This window comes from Dipodomys spectabilis, unplaced genomic scaffold (genome assembly GCF_019054845.1).
Source record: "Dipodomys spectabilis isolate Male_0828 unplaced genomic scaffold, ASM1905484v1 ptg000297l, whole genome shotgun sequence".
Classification (NCBI taxonomy): domain Eukaryota; kingdom Metazoa; phylum Chordata; class Mammalia; order Rodentia; family Heteromyidae; genus Dipodomys; species Dipodomys spectabilis.
In genome coordinates this window covers 15,161,832-15,179,887 of record NW_024870974.1, presented here as the reverse complement: position 1 = coordinate 15,179,887, position 18,056 = coordinate 15,161,832, and the positions used below count along the sequence as shown (strand labels likewise).

Genomic DNA, 18,056 nt, shown 5'->3' with positions numbered 1-18,056 from the left:
ATTTTGGGTAAGAATTAAGGTCCAGGTACAGACTGCCATATTGAAACGTCTGTGTAGATTTGGGTGGAGTGGTCTCCTGAGAGCACTGCACATCCACAGGAGGAGGTAAAGAGTGAAAAGGTTACACCAGAGAACTTTGGCTTTGGCTCCAACACATAGTTCTAAAATGGTTGGACAGCAGTGACTCATGCCTATAATCCTAACTACTCAGGAGGCTGAGATCCAAGGACTGCGGTTCAAAGCCAGCTTGGGCAGGCAAGTCTGTGAGATTTTTATCTCCAACTAACTACCAAAATGCTGGAACTGGAGCTATGGCTCAGGTGGTAGAACACTAGTCTTGAGCACAAAAGCTAAGGGACAGTATCCAGGCTTTGAGTTCAAGCTCCAGGACCAGCAGAAACAATCCCTGGGTCTCGACTTCAATTCTCCACCCTCCATTCAAGGAAGATTTCTTTTCCATTGTTCCCCAGCTTGCTTGCTTCCTTCAGAGTATTGGCCACGATTTCTCACTGGTCAGCCCATGTGTGATGGTGTTCATTTGGTGGCTCCCACTGGTCCATATTTCCCAGAGGTCAGGGACCACGTCTGTGCTGCCTGCTGTGCCCTACCCAACCCCCTTCCTTGCTAACACCATCCCTGGCAAGTGCCTTGTAAATATTTATTAAATAAATGAGCTGGTATTCATCTCAATGGTCCAGCCCTGGGGTTAAATGCAGTCTTTTGGGGGCTCAGTGTTATTGTTATTTTAATAATGAAATCTTCCAACAGCCTGCTGTTGTTGGCTGGAGAATGAGTCAGGTAGCCGTTGACAAAATAACTCGCATGTAAATCAGACTCATGTGGAAAGAATGAGAGCCTGGTGCCCTGGCCCCAGCTGTTACATTCGCTGGGAGGGCACACATACCTGGGGAAGTGGCACAGTGGACATCTAGTGAGCGAATACCACAGGACTCCTGAACCCTTTATGAGGTGACAGCTATTGACATCTGAGCATCGCTGCTAGTCCAGGAGAGCTGGGCACAACTTCCTGCCATTAGTGCTCTCCTTGGGGAGGGGGGGGGACTATGAACAGCACCCTCTTCCCCTACCTGAGGGGAATCCAATAATTTCTGAAGCTGCTTGAGTCCTCACCAACTTAGACTGAAGGTAGACGCCCGAGGGAGGACTATTATATATATATATATATAATATATATATTACATGCATATATAATATATACATGTATGTATATACACGTATATAATATATATTATATGTACATATATATACACACACATATGTGTATATGTATTATAGCTTTAATCTAAAACTTATAGGCTATGTCCTTAAGGGATGTTACTATAAACAAAGCCCCTACACAATTAGACCTCCCTACAGGTAACTCATAAAGATCCTCCTGTTGTCGGTCTCTCCTCCTCGCCCTCCCCACCCCTGACTTCCCAGAGAGCAAGCGCCTGTACAACCCCACTGCAGTGAGCGTGGATTTATCTCTATAATCTGAGTCTCCGCAGGCTTGGAGGTGAGCGGGAGCTAGCTCGCATGCAGATGATGGAAGTTTAAAAGCCCATTACCAAAGTGCTCCAGATGTACCAAATGGGAGCTCCTGTAATCAGTATTAAAAAAGAGCAAAAAGCCTTCTGTGGCCTCGTCTTCCCTGCTCCAAGGCCATTACCCCCTGGCCCAGCCACCATGGCAACAGAAAAACATCTGGGAGAGCGCACAGAGCAGAGCATTAAGCCAGGAGGGAGACCAATTACTTGTCCTCAGCAATCAGGCCCCGCCACTCCGCTCCACCTGGCCCACATGGTTTTAACTGCCACCTACTCCCTTGGCAACTTGGGGCAAACGCGGCTCTATGCAGCCCCCTCCCGTCCTGATTCCATTTGCCTCTTCCAGTCCTTCTGTTTCATAGCCTCTCATCCCTCTCCTTTGCCTGACGACACTATCACCCAGCTCCTGGCCAGGATTGCTGGGCTGGGCTGGGGTTGGAGCTGGGGCAGGAGGCTCTGGCTCTCTGCTGGCAAGTGCACATAGGCTGTCTCCCCAGACATGTACTAAGCATAGCTAGGCATTGTGCAGCCAGTCTGTTTTGAGCAATGATTTCCTGCCAACTGTTTTCTCTGCAGTTCTTTCAGACACCCAGCACATGAAAACACTTAGGAAATGTTAAATACCACCAACTGCAAGTTTCATGTCTGCAGTTCCAGTAAGGAGGAGAGCAGAATGTTCAAGTACACAAGGTTTTGGATTTTTCTCCCTTTTCCTGAACATGGAAAGACTAAAGATAATTTAGGGGATACAGGTGGGTAGCTTGGTGGTCAATCCACAAGATTAACTTGAGGACCCATGTTCCAGCTCAAGCACCAAAATAATAATAATAATAATAATTTCCAATCCATTTTCTATGTTGTATTTTCTTAAAATGTAGCAAGGATAATGTACAAATGTGTTTGTACCTCTGAGAGTAAAAGGTGTTCTTTAAATAAATAAACAAGCTGGGCATTGGTGGCTCACCCCTATAATCTTAACTATTCAGGAAGCTGAGATGTGAGGATTGTGGTTCAAAGCCAACCCAAGCAGGAAAGTCCATGAAACTCTCATCTCCAATAAACTACTCAGAAAGGGCTGGAAGTGCTGTGGCTCAAGTGGAAGGGCACTAGTCTTAAGCAGAAGCAGCTCAGAGACAGCGCCCAGGCCTTGAGTTCAAACCCCAGGACCAGCATCAATCAATCAATCAATCAATCAATCATTCTGTCATTACCTGATTGAGTTCAAGGTTGCCCTAGGCAACACACTGAGACTCTCAACAGGAAAATAGAAAGGACAAGAGGAGTCTAGGCAACTCAGTTGACTCTTGTTTGTATCTTTAGCTTACAAGGGAGCTCCCATGTGACTTCTGTTCCTAGGTCACCCTGAAATTTTGAGCAGTACAGAAACAAGTATTTCCTACTTGTTCTGTGTCACTGCTGCCAGCCACAGCCCACAGCTGCCTCCGCTGCTGGCTGTGTAAGCAGCCTTTACCACTCCTGCTGAGGACTGGAAGGCTGGCCTGGTGTGGGGGCAGGAGACAAGGCTTGCTGGGCAAGGCCACCTCAAAGCCATAGGTACCCTGTGAGCAGGTATAAAGGACACTGAGCCAAGTCTCTTGTGAGAGACTTGATAGTGAGTCTCTTATTAACTTCTGGGAAATCTTCCTTGACATATATTACAAGTTGCTATCTACGTTAAGCCAACCATGTTGCTTAATTTTAAAACATTACAGCCCTTCAATCTCATCCCCAGCGACTCCACAAACAGATGTCAAGATAACACTCACATGTCTGCAAAGCACTTTGAGATCCTTGGCTGGAAGGTTCTGTGAAAAATAAAAAGTATTTGTGATTGTTTCTGAACATGTGTGGACATTTATCCAAAAAACAAGAATAGGACGAATACTTACCTTGCTTTGTTCTCTTTCTTTTAAAATACATTGCAAGGAGGACCACGGATACAAGGAGAAGGACCAACAAAATCAAGGGAATCAATACCATCAATAGAAACTCTAACTGATTTTCACCATCAGGCGGGTATGTGGAGTTTGTCTCTTCAGTTAACAGGTCTGTGGTCACTGTGGTGAAGGTAGTTAATACGGTCTCTTGGCTGGTTGTTTTTTCTTCTGGAAGTGTGTCTCCCGACTGCTCTGAATCCTCTTTAGTACCTGTGGAATCACCCAGGAAGTTGTCATCGCCATGGAGACAAAGCTAGTGTGTTATGGTTCCAGTGATTTTTAAATTTATCCTAGATGCATTCAGTGATAAACTTGATCCAGGGCACTTGGCCTTTTAGCTCAGTGTGACACCGAGTATTGATTTAACATAAATGGAGCTCAAGCTGACAGTATATTATTGAACACAGAGTCAGAGCCCAGAAATAAAATTCCCAAAAAGGCAGGTGGTTTGGCTTGACCAGACATTTTGGACCTGCTTAAGCAGAGGACACTGGAAACACTGTCACATCAAAAGTGATTTCCCAAGTGGTGGAATATTCCATGTTATCGCTTGTAGGGTACTGGAGTTTTTTCTTTTTTTAAATAAAGTTTCTGAATAAGTTTAAATCTATACATACTGAAAGCATAGTTCTTGCCACGTGATACATGTAAATATAAAGCAACAGGGTGGAAAGAAAGCTCACTGAGTTCAATGCCAGCATAAACAAGGAAATAAAAATAAATGTACAGGAATGAACTGTGTGTCCTACTTTTTTTTTTTTGTAGGTTTGGTGTTTGAACTCAGCCTCTCTCTTGCTAGGTAGGTACTATCACTTGAGCCAGGTCTGCTAGTCTTTTTTACTGGAGTTATTTTTCAAATATGATCTTGTATGTTTGCCTGGGCTGGGGTGAACCTCTGTCCTCCTGATCTTTGCCTTTGAACTGGCTAGGATTGCAGATATGAGCCAAAATGCCTAGCCTGTGTGTCCTATTTTAATTTTAATTGTTCATCGTTATTATCAAGGTGATGCACAGAGGAGTTGCAATTACTCAGGTGATGAGTACATTTCTTTTTGGACAATGTCACCCCTTCCCTCACCTTCTCCCAGTTTTTCCCTTCCCATCCCCACACCCAAGTGTATGGTTCATTTTCAACACAGGGTCTATGAGTACCACTGCTGTATTTGGTCATCCTTTGTCCCTCCATTTCTGTGCCCCCTCCTTACCTTCCTGTGTCCTCATGAATGGAAAAGAATGTTTTGATGTTGGTGTGATGGCATGAGTTTGATGTTGGGTTTTTCTCCACTGTGCACAGCACTGTCTGCCCCTGGAGTTACCTGACAAACCCTCCTGGTTCTAAATAATTATATCACTGGAGAATGAAAAAAATTCCACCAGTATTTACAGTTACTTAATGAAATGCATCTGTGGAACGGTCCCTATTTCAACTGTCTTGCATAAACAAGATTATTCCATTTTAACTTCAGATCGCATTTTTTAAAAAGAAAAACACCACAGGATAGAGGGGGTAAATCTGATCAAAGTACATGTATGGAAACATCACCACGAAACCCCTTTGTACAATTAAAACATATGCTAAAAGTCGGGTGCTGGTGGCTCATGCCTTTAATCCTAGCTACTCAAGAGGCTGAGATCTGAGGATCATGGTTCAAAGCAAGCCCAGGCAGGAAAATCCCATGAGACTCTTACCTCCAATTAACCACCAGAAAACAAGAAGTGGAACTGTGACTCAAAGTGGTAGAGCACTAGCTTTGAGCAAAAAGAGCTCAGGGACAGCGCCCAGGCCCATATGTATGTGTATGTATGTGTATGTGTGTGTATGGAGTATATTTACATATATACACACATATATGCATATGTGTATATGTATATATAGCCCATATATGCATATATGTATTCATAGATGTATATACATCTATGTATACATGAACATATATATATTTATACATATATAGAGAGAAAATAAATAGGGAAGGACCACTGTTTAGCTACTATTGGAAAACACCTGTGATCACCTGGCCAGATAATGGCTATGGTAATGTGGTTGAGGGTCCCTCCTTACTGAGGAAAAGATTACCTCTATTCAGGCAACAGAAGTCATACCAAATAAGGTAAGGAACACAGAAGTTCCTCCTAAGGTGAGCAGTGTGAAGCCAATGGAGGAGTCAGCTGTTTTAAACCATACTCCCCTCTGTCAGTACTGATTAAGCCATATCTCCCTAGAATGACTAGACTGGGCACTGCAGACCTACTTCTACATTTTATCTGTCTTTGTGATTATGTAATAACAAATCCCCTAGATTCAGGTTAAAGCAATAAAAGAAAATGGTCATTGTTTTTTCCGGCTCTGTTCCTGTGTTGAGCCCTATTCTCTGATGCGACAGAACTGAAAGATGAGGCCCCTTGATGAGGTTGGTGGCCTTCTAAGGGGTCAAAACCAAGTTCCCCTCTCTATTCTAATTAAGGATGCAGAAAGATGGCCAGAAAGAGAGCCCTCACTGTATTCAAGTCCGAAGAGCACCTAGATTTTTTAACTTCTAGACGTGTCTGTTGCTTAAACCTCCCAGGCTGTGGTATCCTGTGGCCACTGAACTGACTGAGACAGTCACAGCCTCGTGATTTTGGTTATATAGATGAACCATAGGACCAGGGAATCCATTTGATAATCATTTTGGTGAATCTAATTTATTCTCTATCAGAATCTGTTGCAAATTACAAAACCACGATTAAAAGCCAAACTTGTGATCAAAGCAAACATATCTACCATTTATTGATCAACCCTTTTCGATTGACAGACTTTGTCCCATACCTCCTTATTTTCAAGGCCTTGAAATAAGTCAATGATGTAGTCACATGAATATAAACCTTTGCTAGATCACCAAAAATCCTGGACAGGGAAAGACATTTGTCCACCAGGACAACCTTGTTAAAGTCATCCTGCTTGCAGAACTACTGAGAGCAGACCAAAACTCCCCTCCAGTGAATGAGGGGGTGGCTGGGTAGAAGTACACAATGTCTTTGGTGGTGGTGACCTTTGTTTCTGGAGGTCAGTGCGTAAGAGTTCCTGGAACACTCAGATTCCTCTTTTATTATTTATCCTGGTTTTTTGGATGCTAGGGATTAACGCAGGGCCTCACACATTCTCAGCTTACCCTCTATTAGAGAGCTCTGCCTTTGCCCCTGCTTTTCTTTCTTCTGCCTCATTCTGCTGTGGAGGATGCTGTCAGTAAATTCTCAAAAAGATGAACCTGCAGTACTAAGATCTCAACCTCATGCAGTGTTTGCCTGTACTTTCCCACTTTGTTCCCTGTGTGTTTTTGGATAGACAAAGAGAAGTTTCTCGAGATTACAGAGCTAATATGGGATCCCAAGCTATTACCCTCACCTTCTACTTTCCTGCCAAACTGGAAGGTATATTATACTTTATAAAGCATAGCCAGAATGTGGTAAGCAAGAGAGAGGAGCCAATGGTCTTGAACCCTCAGCCACCTTGGTACAAGAGGTAGCTTCTGGATTGAAGCCAAGGGTGGGAATGGTTCCCAGAAAACCTGGCATTGCTCAGGCTTTTGCTCAGGCTCTTCACCCCAGATGCACTGCAAGCAAAGCTGCCATAAACCCAGGAGCCTTCACAGCATCTCTCCAAGGGAGGCGGGTGAAATTCCTGGTAGAACATTTATTACTGAGTCCTTGCTCCACCGACAGCCCCAGAGAAGAGAAATAGAGGACACAAGCTAGCAAGAATAATGAAGACTTCAACAATCAGGAATGAAAGAGAAAGGGAAAGAAGGGTCCTTTCGGGGGAGGGGAGGGTATTCATTTTCATTATGAGACAAGGCTGGTCACAGGTTGTGGTGTGAAGGTAGAGGGGTTGGGAGTTCTTTCTACCAACTCCCATTTCCACACATGTTCTGTATTAAGCATCATTTGCACTGGTTTTCCAGGAACCATTTAAATTCTTTCATTTTATTTTTCTTTATCCCTTAATGAGACTCCCATGGCACCCATGGAGGTTGAAATCACTAGGGGTCAGCCCCAAGAGTCTGTGTAGGAAGAAATTAAACGTTCTAGAAAGGAGGGCTGGCAAACGAGGATGGGCTGAGAATTCAAGTTAGAAGCAGGAGAGGGTCACCTAGGCAACACAAGTGAGACTGAGGAAGGAAGTCACAGGTAGACAAAAACCCAGGTGGAACCAGAGAGGATGCGAAGGTCACAAAAGGAGAGCTGTCGGTGGAGTCAGCAGAAGGCAGCTTGGAGAGCCTGTCCCCAGATACAGCAGCAGCTCTTCCCACAGCTTAGCTAACAGCACTTTTTAACCCTACGTACACGGCCTTAAAACCACTGTGTTCGCCTCATGTAACCCTCCTGGGCTCTAGCCTTTCCTAAGAAATGCTTGCTAAGGGCCGTCATAGTCCAGGATGGTATCTGTGGTAAACCTGGAATGCATTCTGAGTAAAGACAACATCTCAAATCTCGAGATCAACGCCAGTGATGATGTCTAAGGTTCAGGTTCATTTTCTCCACCAATTAAAGAATTAAAGGACCATAAAGTCGCTGAAGCAGACAGACTTGAAAGCAAAAAACCAGCAAAACTGACCGGGCGCTGAAGACCACAGTCCCCAGCAGGGCCTGTTCTCTATATAGCCCTCCCCCCCACCACCTCAACCCCCTTGACCGGGTCCTTTTCCCCAAGGTTATGCTTCTGATTGGTCAAGGGATAGCTATGTGCCGCGAGAAGTCTCATGATTGGTTCTCCTGCTTGGGGCCACAAGCACAGAAGCAGCCCTATGATTGGATCCCCCATCTGCACAGGCATGGAAAAGACTCCTGATTGGTTGGAGGCTGGAGGCGGGGCGGGGTCACCAAGGTGGGATCTAGAGCCACAAAGAGCGCATGCGCTCTTCATGGGCGCGGGACTGGTTTGTTTGTTGTCTTTTTTGTTTTGTGTTTTTTAAGCGGAGTCACTTTTCCTCCATGTTGGAGCTGGTCCTGGTCTAACTGCGTAGCCAGAGGAACCTAATTTTTCCTCACTGCCATGTGGGAGCACCCGACTCGTTCAGAAGTGAACACGGATAGGAGTCGGTGAGGACGCGCAGGGGCATCGCCTGTGCTGGCCTCTGGGACTCTGGACAGAAAGAACCCTGGTAGGACAGACGGAAGAAAGGGGTTCGGAAGACCTGCTGCTGCTGCTACTGCCTTCCTTCACGCCGGTGCCTGGAAGAGCACTTTCCCTTCCAGAACCTTCTGTTTCCTAAAAGACTGAAAGGTAGGCCTTAAAAGGTAGGCCTTCTGACCTGCCGCTCCTATAGTGTTAGTGTGCAAACCAGTGCCTTGTGAAGGTGCTTTCTGAGCCCTGGAGGGCCTGCACTTGCCAGGTGTGTGGTGTTTTCTTTACTCCACCCTCTGTCTCCAGACCATCTGTTTCTTTGCTGTCCCCCAGGAAGGTCATCTGCGAGGCACGACTTACCCATTTGTGGCTGTTATCTTCGAATCAAAATTTGGACACGCTCAAGGCATGAAGGGTGGGGCTGGGGACCAAACTAGCAAAGGTGGGGTGGGGGGCGGGGACCAGGGAGGGGGAGAGGAAAGGAGAGGCATTAGCAAGCAAAGAGCAGGCTAGAAGAAATCCTGAAGACAATGACTAGGAGTGGAAAAGGGCCCTGCAGAGTCAGCCTCACATCTGCCTGTGACACGCACCTGGTGAATGTCACAGGCTGCAGGTGTAACAGAAGCTGACTTTCCTAGCCCAGCCAAGGTTATCTCAAGTGACCCCACCACAGATTCCCTCCAGGAATTCTCCATTTTATCATCTCCCCTAGTCTGCTCAGCTTTTCAGCATTAGTGAGAGAGGTCGTGATGACATTAACTCTAATACCTCACCTGACAAGCCCCAAATCACCAGATACTGGGCACTACAGATAACACAATGACATGCTTATCAAAAAGCTACAAAGGATTTTGAACGCTATCTTCATAAGGAAAGGATAACATTTGAGGAGAAAGTTATGTTTAGCCTGATTGAAACACTGCGCAGTATATACATATATTGAAAGATCACATTGGTTTCCATACATAGGTATTGTTTTTATGTTTTCATGGCGAAAGCAAATTAAAAATTATAAAGAAAAAATTACAATTGCCGGTTAGGAAGCTGCCGCGGTGTGCAGTCCCTTATAAATGTTTGTTGACAATATTTGTGCAAACACGTGTGGCTTTCTAGTTTTCACACCTGGTGTGGGGGAAGGGTATCCTTCTAAATGGGGAAGATGTGGTGAGGCTGGGTAGTTCCACTGCTGAGCCACTTGTAGCCACTTTATCACTGCGCTGCGCATCATCACAGACTGGAAATGACTTTGCTTTTCAGTGAAGCAAGCCAGCGAACTTCTCTTTTCTGAAGGTGGAGCAAATGTATGCCTGAACTAGAAGTTTGGCTTGGCTTGGCTTGGTTTTTGTGCCAAGGCCTAGGAAGGAATAATGTGTTTGTTCATTTGTTTGTTTTTCTGATGCTGGGGAGAGAACAAAGGGCTTTATGTGTGCTAGATCCATGCTCTACCACTGAGCTATAAAAATTGGGGTGGAAAATAATTGATGCTGATGGACAGACTGTTATGCTACTAATACTATGTGAGATCAGACGGTAAGGGAATATGAACAGACTCAGAATATCATGATGTGTGTTACTTCTCCATCAGAGCCCCTGCTTTTGTATCTGCAGGCTCCATGCCCATGTTATGTAAAGTCTTGAAATTCAGAGAGTGACACAAAATACATCTCTCCTGTTCTGTGGATTTCAGGGTGGTCAAGAAGCCAAACCCTAGCAGGAGGCCTACTTTTCTTTCTCCCACATGAGTGTGTGGCAAAGAGCATGGCTAATGTTTGCTGGAGAAGAGAAGCAAGCCAGAGAGCAGAGGTCCTGTGCCTTACCGCACCTCTATATTATCTGGGCACCTTCTCACACTCCTGATGCTCAGACCACGCCTCAAAAGAGTCACATCACTAAGTGGGGCAGGGCCCAGGCTTCAACACCTTTCTCATTCAGCTCTTCAGATGACTGCAGGGCGCAGCCAAGGTTGAATCCCTCATACCCTTCCACTTCTGGCCCTCTCCTGGGATGCCCCAATTCATCTTCTGTTCTTGTTCTCTGTATGTCTTCTCAGAGAACTTGAGAAGAATCAGAGATCAGCCAAGGGCTTGCCTAGAGGCCGAATCCAATGGCTGGAGCCCCTGGAAGATTCTGTCTACGATGTATTAAGAAAGGACAGTGGCAGTCGCACCTTTCTTCATAAGTCTCTGTGAAAGCATGCACACTGAGGCTTACAGCCTGCATCTGCAAATGATGTTCCACTGATAGAGCAGCTTCAAGGTTTAAACTTGTGGTCTTCAAACATAGGACCACCTTCAGAAGCACAGGCCCCAAAAGACTCCCAGAGCTTCTTACATAGCATGTCTAAGGAGGGCCCAAGAGCTGGCATTTCTAAAGTTCTCACATTGTGCTGATGCTGCTGGTCCTGGTGTAAATTGTACCAACTTAGCTATGGTTGATGGTTAGTCACATCTGTTGTCTGCATGTTTTCCACATACTGTGCATTAGCGATTTGAAGATAATCTGGGGGTGTGGCCTCTAACAATTTTGTTGTTATTTTGATCTGGGGAATGGAACCCAGGGCCCTGCTCATACTAAACACACAATCTGTCTCTGAGCTACAGGCCCCAGACTCAGAAGAATGTTTTTAAAGCTTCTCAAATGAAACTCTAGTAAATATATATGTTGGTTGAGAAATAAATGATAGCCAAGTGGACATTATTTTAATTTCCATTCATTATAGCACTCCTTACTGATTTTATTTATTTAGCAGTACTGGGATTTGAACTTGGGGCTTTTAGCACTTGTTGGGCAAGTACTTGAGCTACAACTGTAGCCTTTTTTGCTTTTTTAGGTTATTTTTTTTCAGATAAACATTCACATTTTTGCCTATGCTGGCTTTGGACTGTGGTTTTTATCTTCCACTCCTGAACTGGGATTACAGACACAACTCATCATACCTTTTTTGTTTGTTGAGATGATTTTTTTGTCTGGACCAGCTTTAGACCTTGATCCTTCTACCTTTACTTCCCAAGTAGCTTACTCTTATCTGTGTTTTTGGCCATCTGACAACCTTCTGTGTACTGGTATCCCATTTTAGCCTAGCATTAGCAAAGAGAAATACAGTTGAAGTCCCCATCAAACCCCTTTGTCTTTCTCTCCTTTACTCTTTTTTTTGTTTTGTTTTTTTTGGGGGGGTCCAGTCATGGGGCCTGCACTCTGGGCCTGGGCGCTGTCCCTCAACTCTTCAGCTCAAGGCTAGAGCTCTACCACTTGAGCCACAGCACCACTTCCGGCTTTTTTCTTTTTGCTTATGTGGTATTGAGGAATTGAACCCAGGGCCTCATGCATGCAAGGCAAGCACTCTACCACTGAGCCACCTTCCCAGCCCCTCTCCTTTACTCTTAATATGTATCATTGCCCTACTTTTCACAAGTCTGTGTCCCATAGCATAGTTTAGATGTTTTTAAAACTTTAAATGCAGTTATTCTTCACATAGTCTTGCTTTGGGTATTTTGTCTGGGGGTGGTGGTGAATAGTTTGAAAGGAAGATCTTGATATGTGGCTCAGACTGGCCCTAAATTCCTGGGCTCAAGTGATCCTCTTGCCTCAGCCCCCTGAGTAGCTTGGAACACCCAACTTGTGCATCATTAATCTTTAGCTGGCTCTTTGGTCCAACATTACTTTTGAGAGTCATACCTTTGGATACAGGTAGCTCTAGTTAATTCATTTGAACTGCCATGTATAATCTTATTACTGCATGAGTTTTCTTCTGTTAATGAATATTTAACTTGCTTTGTTTGTTTCTCCATTTTTTTCCAAACATTTCTGCAATTAACATTATTTGCTGTGTCTCTTTGCTGCATATTTGTGAGTGTAGTTGGAGTAAGGTGTTAGAATTATACACTTAGAACATTATCTGTGTACTAAATAGTTCCAAATTACTCTCCAGAATGGTAGGGAGAAAAAAAATCAACATTTCCAGTAATCTGATATACTTGGGAACTTGAAAATTCTCCTAATGCAGAACCATTAGAAACACTGGGTGAAATACAAGAAATCAACCTGTTAAGTAATGAAGAAATCTCAAGAATTCAAGGAAATCCCGAGGGCCCAGAAATTTGTTTTTAAATTGTGGAAGAATGAAAGTCCAAAGCCATGTCTGCCAATGGGATTTCCTAATGCAGGCTTTTCCTATTAGGCAGGGATTTCCTATCAGGCTTTTGGGGGGCTCCTGTCCAGCCATTGGGTTAAAGGTGAAGCTAAAAACAGAACACAAAAAGTTTCAATAAGGTAAGCTAGTCGTGCCATCCCTGGAACCTGGCGGTTCTCTGACTTTTAATAATGCGCCATCCACTCGCCTGTTCTTTCTCACTAACAATCACTTCTGCCCTTCGGTTGTCTTTTCCTAGTTACTGGCGTGGCCTGGCTGGTTTGCTGGCTTACACCCTTCCTGAGGTTTTGGTGCCTCCTCATGTAATTCTTGGAAGCTGATCCCTGATGCCAGGCTTTCCCCATCCCCAGCTGGTTCAGTCATGAGCTCTCCTCCCTGCTCCCTCTGCTCCCAAAGCCTAGTTTGTGATGTCAAGACAGGTTGTACTGGCAAAGTACTGGACACTGGAGCACGTGACTGTAACTTGGCAGTGGGATTGGCCATGCCACCTTCCTCCCTTAGTGCCCACGAGACTTCCTTCAGGAATGGGAGTCAACAGACACAGGGAGCAGCCAGATTAGGGCCTTACAAACCTTACACAAAAGCACATAGGTAATAATAGGCTTAAAGTAGACATAACAAAGAAATAACCAAGCCAAAGTAAAAAGGCCCAAGACATTGCAGATATTAAAACATGATATAGGTTCTAGAAACGCCAGCTGTGTTCACTCAAATCCAAAGCGCAGTGGGCAGCCTAGGCGTTGGGATTGTGCAGATCCACCCAAACAACAGCCCCACACCTTTCCTGTTTCTCCACATCTCTGCCAACCGCTGAGGGAGGTGCAAACTGCAAGCCACATTGTTTCTTTATGGGACTGAGCTCATCCCAGCCAAGACCTTCCCTCTTCTGGCTTCTTGGGATTTGGAATGGTAGAAAGAAAGCATGTTCCATTTACCCGCTCTCTGCCCGTTTGGATTTTTGGTCCTGTATGTTTTGGAGAATGTGTGTGGGGTTTTTTTTTTTTTTTTTGGTATGTGTGTGAATGTGTGCATGCATGAATGTACTCGAAGGTGTGTATGTGTGTGTCTCTTGTGTCTGGTCGGTCTGTGTGTCTGAGTCCCCCTGAGGTCATTTGGTCCTTGGGATTCATGCTTAGCAGGGCTCGCCCTCAGCGGCTCCACCTGACCCAAGCCATTCTGTCTCCCTCCCTGGTTCCCACACCTGAAGCCACTCACCACATCCCTTGGCCTCACACTCTGCTTTTCCTGCTTCTTGTCTTAACTGCGCTAATCCCCAGGGCCTCACAAAGCTCCTCCTCCCCCCAAGGCGGCTCAGCAGCTCTCAGGTTTTAACCCTACCCTCACCATGCCTTCTCTCTGAGCATGTTTCAGCACAACGCAAACAAATACAGCTCTGTGTTTAAATGCAGCAACCTTAAAGACACTAAGAGTTAGATGATAGGCCTGCAGCAACGCAGGAACCAGAGCCCTAACTTTCCAAATCAGAAACTACGCATGGACCCTGGCAGAGCCTGACCCTAGGCACTATAGTGTCTTGGAATTCTAAGGAGAAATCCTATTAACATCTACTATTTAGCTATGCAATCCCTAGCAACTCCCTTAGCTTCTCCAGGCCTCAGATTTCCTCATATGCAAACCAGGGGTAATAGTCTCTACCTAATAAGGTTGTTCTGAGGAATGAATGAGGTGGGATCTGTGTTTAGAACAGTGCCTGACATATACTGAGCAGTGTATCTGGTGGCTACCATCACTCTTGGTAATGAAAGGTTGCACTGTCACAGGAACTAGCAGGTGGAAGTCATCACTGAGACAAGCGGTGCCAGAAAATTTAATTTCACTTATGCAAGTAGCAGCTTCTTCTTTCCATCTCAAGCTTTGTCCAATAATTACATGGGTCTTCTAAGACATCCCAGAAAATTTCCTAATCCTCTCTATTAAACCCAGAGTTTGATTACCAAAGCAGGGGCTAGCTCCTCGTTTCTCTCTGCTATCTTTTCTGCACTCACCCCCTGCCCCCAATGTCTTGCTCTTTGGACAGCACAAAGCTGACCCTGACAGTTCTCTGGGTAAAGAGAAAAGCTAGAGTGCCTCCCTTCCTGCCATCTCAGAATGTTGCCTTGAATGTGAACTTTCTGAAGATCCTATATTGGGCTGATATTTGACAGTCCAACATTTTTTAAAAACATGATCCTCTATTTGGTCAAAATCCTGTCTCCTGGAGACTTCCAAGCAGATTGTTTCACTTGGTATTCTGCTCCTTCTTGTTTTAGGCTCAGGGTATGATGAGGTGCTGACTCAGAGGGAAAGATGCCAGCCTCCTGCAACTCTAGGTATCATAAAATATTGACTTTTGCTGTTTGTAAATGCTCAGTTTAAGACAGACTTCAGCATATGCTTTCAAGGAAGAGATTGGATGTTTCTACCAAACATCCTCAGATTCATTGTGGGGGAAGTCCAGGGGATAAAGTGTGACACCTGTAATCTAACTCATATCCTGAAGTCATAAGCCCCACTAGCTCCAAAGGATAGACATTAATTTAAAAGTAAAGACTTGATTTGGAATAGCCTTTTCCATGAGAAATATCAAATTAATAATATTTTATTGAGTTGCGTTTTAAAAGTGGACATTTTTGTATCTTTCGCATATGGAAAATCCAGGCTGGGCTCAGCACAGATGCAGTGACCGTCCATGCCCACTGCAGGACTTCTCCTGGCATTCCAGCACGACCTGTTTGCAAGAGCACCTCAGTCTTTAGCGTTCAGTCTCATCTCCATGCTAGGAATGATTCTGATATTTGCTAGCAATTACTAAGCTCCACTTTATGCTCAGCTCCTACAGGACCTGAGGAAGTTAGAGGATTTCCCCTGGGGCGCATAGCCCCTCCAGATCCCTTGCAGCTCAGAACCATTGTGCCAAAACATTACCTTGATGCTCAGACTCATTTTCAACACTCATCTCAGTTCCAGCCAATCATCTTTCACTTTCTCCTTTCTGATTCTCTTTCTTTCTCTCTCTCTCTCTCTTTCTCTCTCTCTCTCTCTCTCTCTCTCTCTCTCTCTCTCTCTCCCTCCCCCCCCCTCCCTCCCTCCCTCCCTCCAGGTGGAGGGCACCTGGAGGAGGTGGGGAAACGGACAGTGGTGGCGGGGGAGGATGGGGCAGATAGATGACTTCCAGGAAGCGGTCACCTCTGATATTTAAAGAACTGTTTCAAATTCTGCCCTACGGTGGAAGCAGGCAGTACTCACTGACAGAAACCATGCTGGCAAGTCTGTTTACCCAGGGTAAGTCAACAAACCTTAAGAGGCAATGGAGGGTGATTTTGCTTGTTGTAGCAACTGTCAAGAGAAGAACTCAATCGCTGTTGTTAGTCTAAAAGACTAATTTGTTTTTATGCCAGTCCTGGGGTTTGAACAGAAGGCCTGAGCACTATCCTTTAGCTTTTTTGAGTGTAAGAGTAGTACCCTACACTTGAGCCCATAGCTCCACTTCCAGATTTTTGGTAGTTACTTGGAGATCATAGTCTCATGGACTTTCCTGCCTGAGCTGGCTTCAAACTGTGATCTTCAGATCTCGGCCTCCTGAGTAGCATAAGCTACTGGTACCCAGAGCTTTTCCATTGTTTTAAATGGACTACATTCAAATTCATTTTTCAAACAAACCTACATCAGTAAAATGCAAAGAAAGTATCCCCCAAAGTTAAAACCAAAGGAAAGCAGATGAAAGTACTTTATGGATGTTAAAGAGCAAATGTCTGGTAACTCCTCCAATAATTTCCTGTTTACATTTTTTCAAACTTAGCCCTTTAGTTATGCTTTCCAGTAGTAGATTTCCATGCCCCCCCTCCCCCGTTTTTCCAAGAATTTTTTGGAACCAGCAGACTTCTCAGCCCACGTGATTTGAAAGGGAATTCAGGATTTCTGTTTCAACTGATTGAAACAGATCTCTTCCACAACCTACCAAAAAGTTAAGTTTATGGTTTTCTTAATGTGCTCATTAAAGCTGGTAAATTACAGGGATCCTCACGTCTTAGAAAGCAGATTGAAGGAGGCTCGGGAGAGTTGGAGTGAAAGCAAAGTCCACCCTCCACCCCAGCCTGCAAAAAGACAGTTAATTTTTTCCAGTTCTTTCTCCCAGGAAGGACTAGACTTTCTGGGTGTGACATATTCTCTCCTTCTCGCTCCCTCCCCCCTCCCCCCCTCCCCCCTCCCCCCTCTCCCCCCTCTCCCCCCTTTCCCCCCTCTCCCTCCTCTCCCTCCTCTCCCTCTTCTCCCTCCTCTTCCTTTACCTCCTTCTCTCTTTGCCTCCCTCTCTCCCTCTTTCCCTCTCTCCCTCCCTGTCTCCCTTTCCCTCTGCCTCCCTCCCTTCCTCTCTTCCTCCCCCTCCCTCCCTCTCTCTCTTTCTCCCTCTCCTCTGGCAGAGTCCTGTAGCCCTGAGCACCCACAAGCCTTTGAGAGCCTCCTTCCCAGCCGGAGGTTGCTTACCCTGGCCAGAGTGAAGGAGCACAAGTCCTAGGGCCCAGACCAGGGCAGCACGCAGAGAGGTCATGTCAGCCCGGGCGCTCACTCAGGATGCTGCCTGTGCTGAGCTACACTCTAGCCTGCCTCAAACACTCACATTTCCTGTTTCCTGCTTGTTTGGGTCGGTGCTCACTTGAAGGAGAGGTGTTTGCGTTTTTTAGGAAGTGATGTAACTGCAGGAGCCTGTCAGACCAGCAAGGATTGCAACAGAGAAGTTGTTCTCCTAATACTGATTCAGTTAGCATGCCTGCCCAGCCTCTACCTTTGAAATGTTCTCCGTTGCTCACATGGCATTTGGGATCTGGGGTTAGAGGTGCCTAGACCACAAGCATTTGGGCTCTGTGATTATGTGCATTCCCCAGGTGAGTGTCTGGGGCTACTGGGGCTGTCCAGGCGAACTCAGAGCTGATGGTAATGTGCTCCACCTGTGCTGTCCAATCAAGTAGCTCGTAGCCACATTGGCTAATGCACCCTTGAAATGAGCCTAGTGCCAAAACAACCTTTTGTCTTATTCTTTATTAACTCTAAACAGTTCTGTGAGATTAGTGGCTGTGGTGTTGGATAGATGGAGCTCAGGAAATAGAGGAAAACTACTAGTAGAAACCCAGACTCTCCAGAATGACAAGCCCAAAGATCCATCCCCAAAGCAGGCTATTGCCAGGTTGGATCTGGCCTTTCTTTCTTGTGTGACAATAAGTTAGCCTGGAGCATGATAGCCCTAGATAGAATTCTGAGTGTGGGTGAAAAGAATGGGGAGAATGCAAGTGGAAGCTCAGTGCAGATGGTTCATGCCTATA

At 45.3% G+C, this 18,056-nt stretch overlaps 1 protein-coding gene across 2 annotated transcripts in view; it reads right to left on the bottom strand.

The window, feature by feature from the left end:
* The window catches only part of Tmem154 (transmembrane protein 154), a 49,522-nt gene extending 32,168 nt beyond the window's left edge, over window positions 1–17,354 (bottom strand). For both annotated transcript variants that reach the window (XM_042701861.1, XM_042701860.1), the window contains exons 1-3: window positions 17,224–17,354; window positions 3,440–3,697; window positions 3,317–3,355 (exon numbers count right to left, since the gene is read on the bottom strand). In XM_042701861.1, coding sequence (XP_042557795.1) covers window positions 3,317–3,355; window positions 3,440–3,697; window positions 17,224–17,287 — 361 coding nt within the window. In that variant the 5' untranslated portion in view covers window positions 17,288–17,354. The remainder of the gene's footprint in view (window positions 1–3,316; window positions 3,356–3,439; window positions 3,698–17,223) is intronic.
* Between the last annotated feature and the right edge of the window lie 702 nt (window positions 17,355–18,056).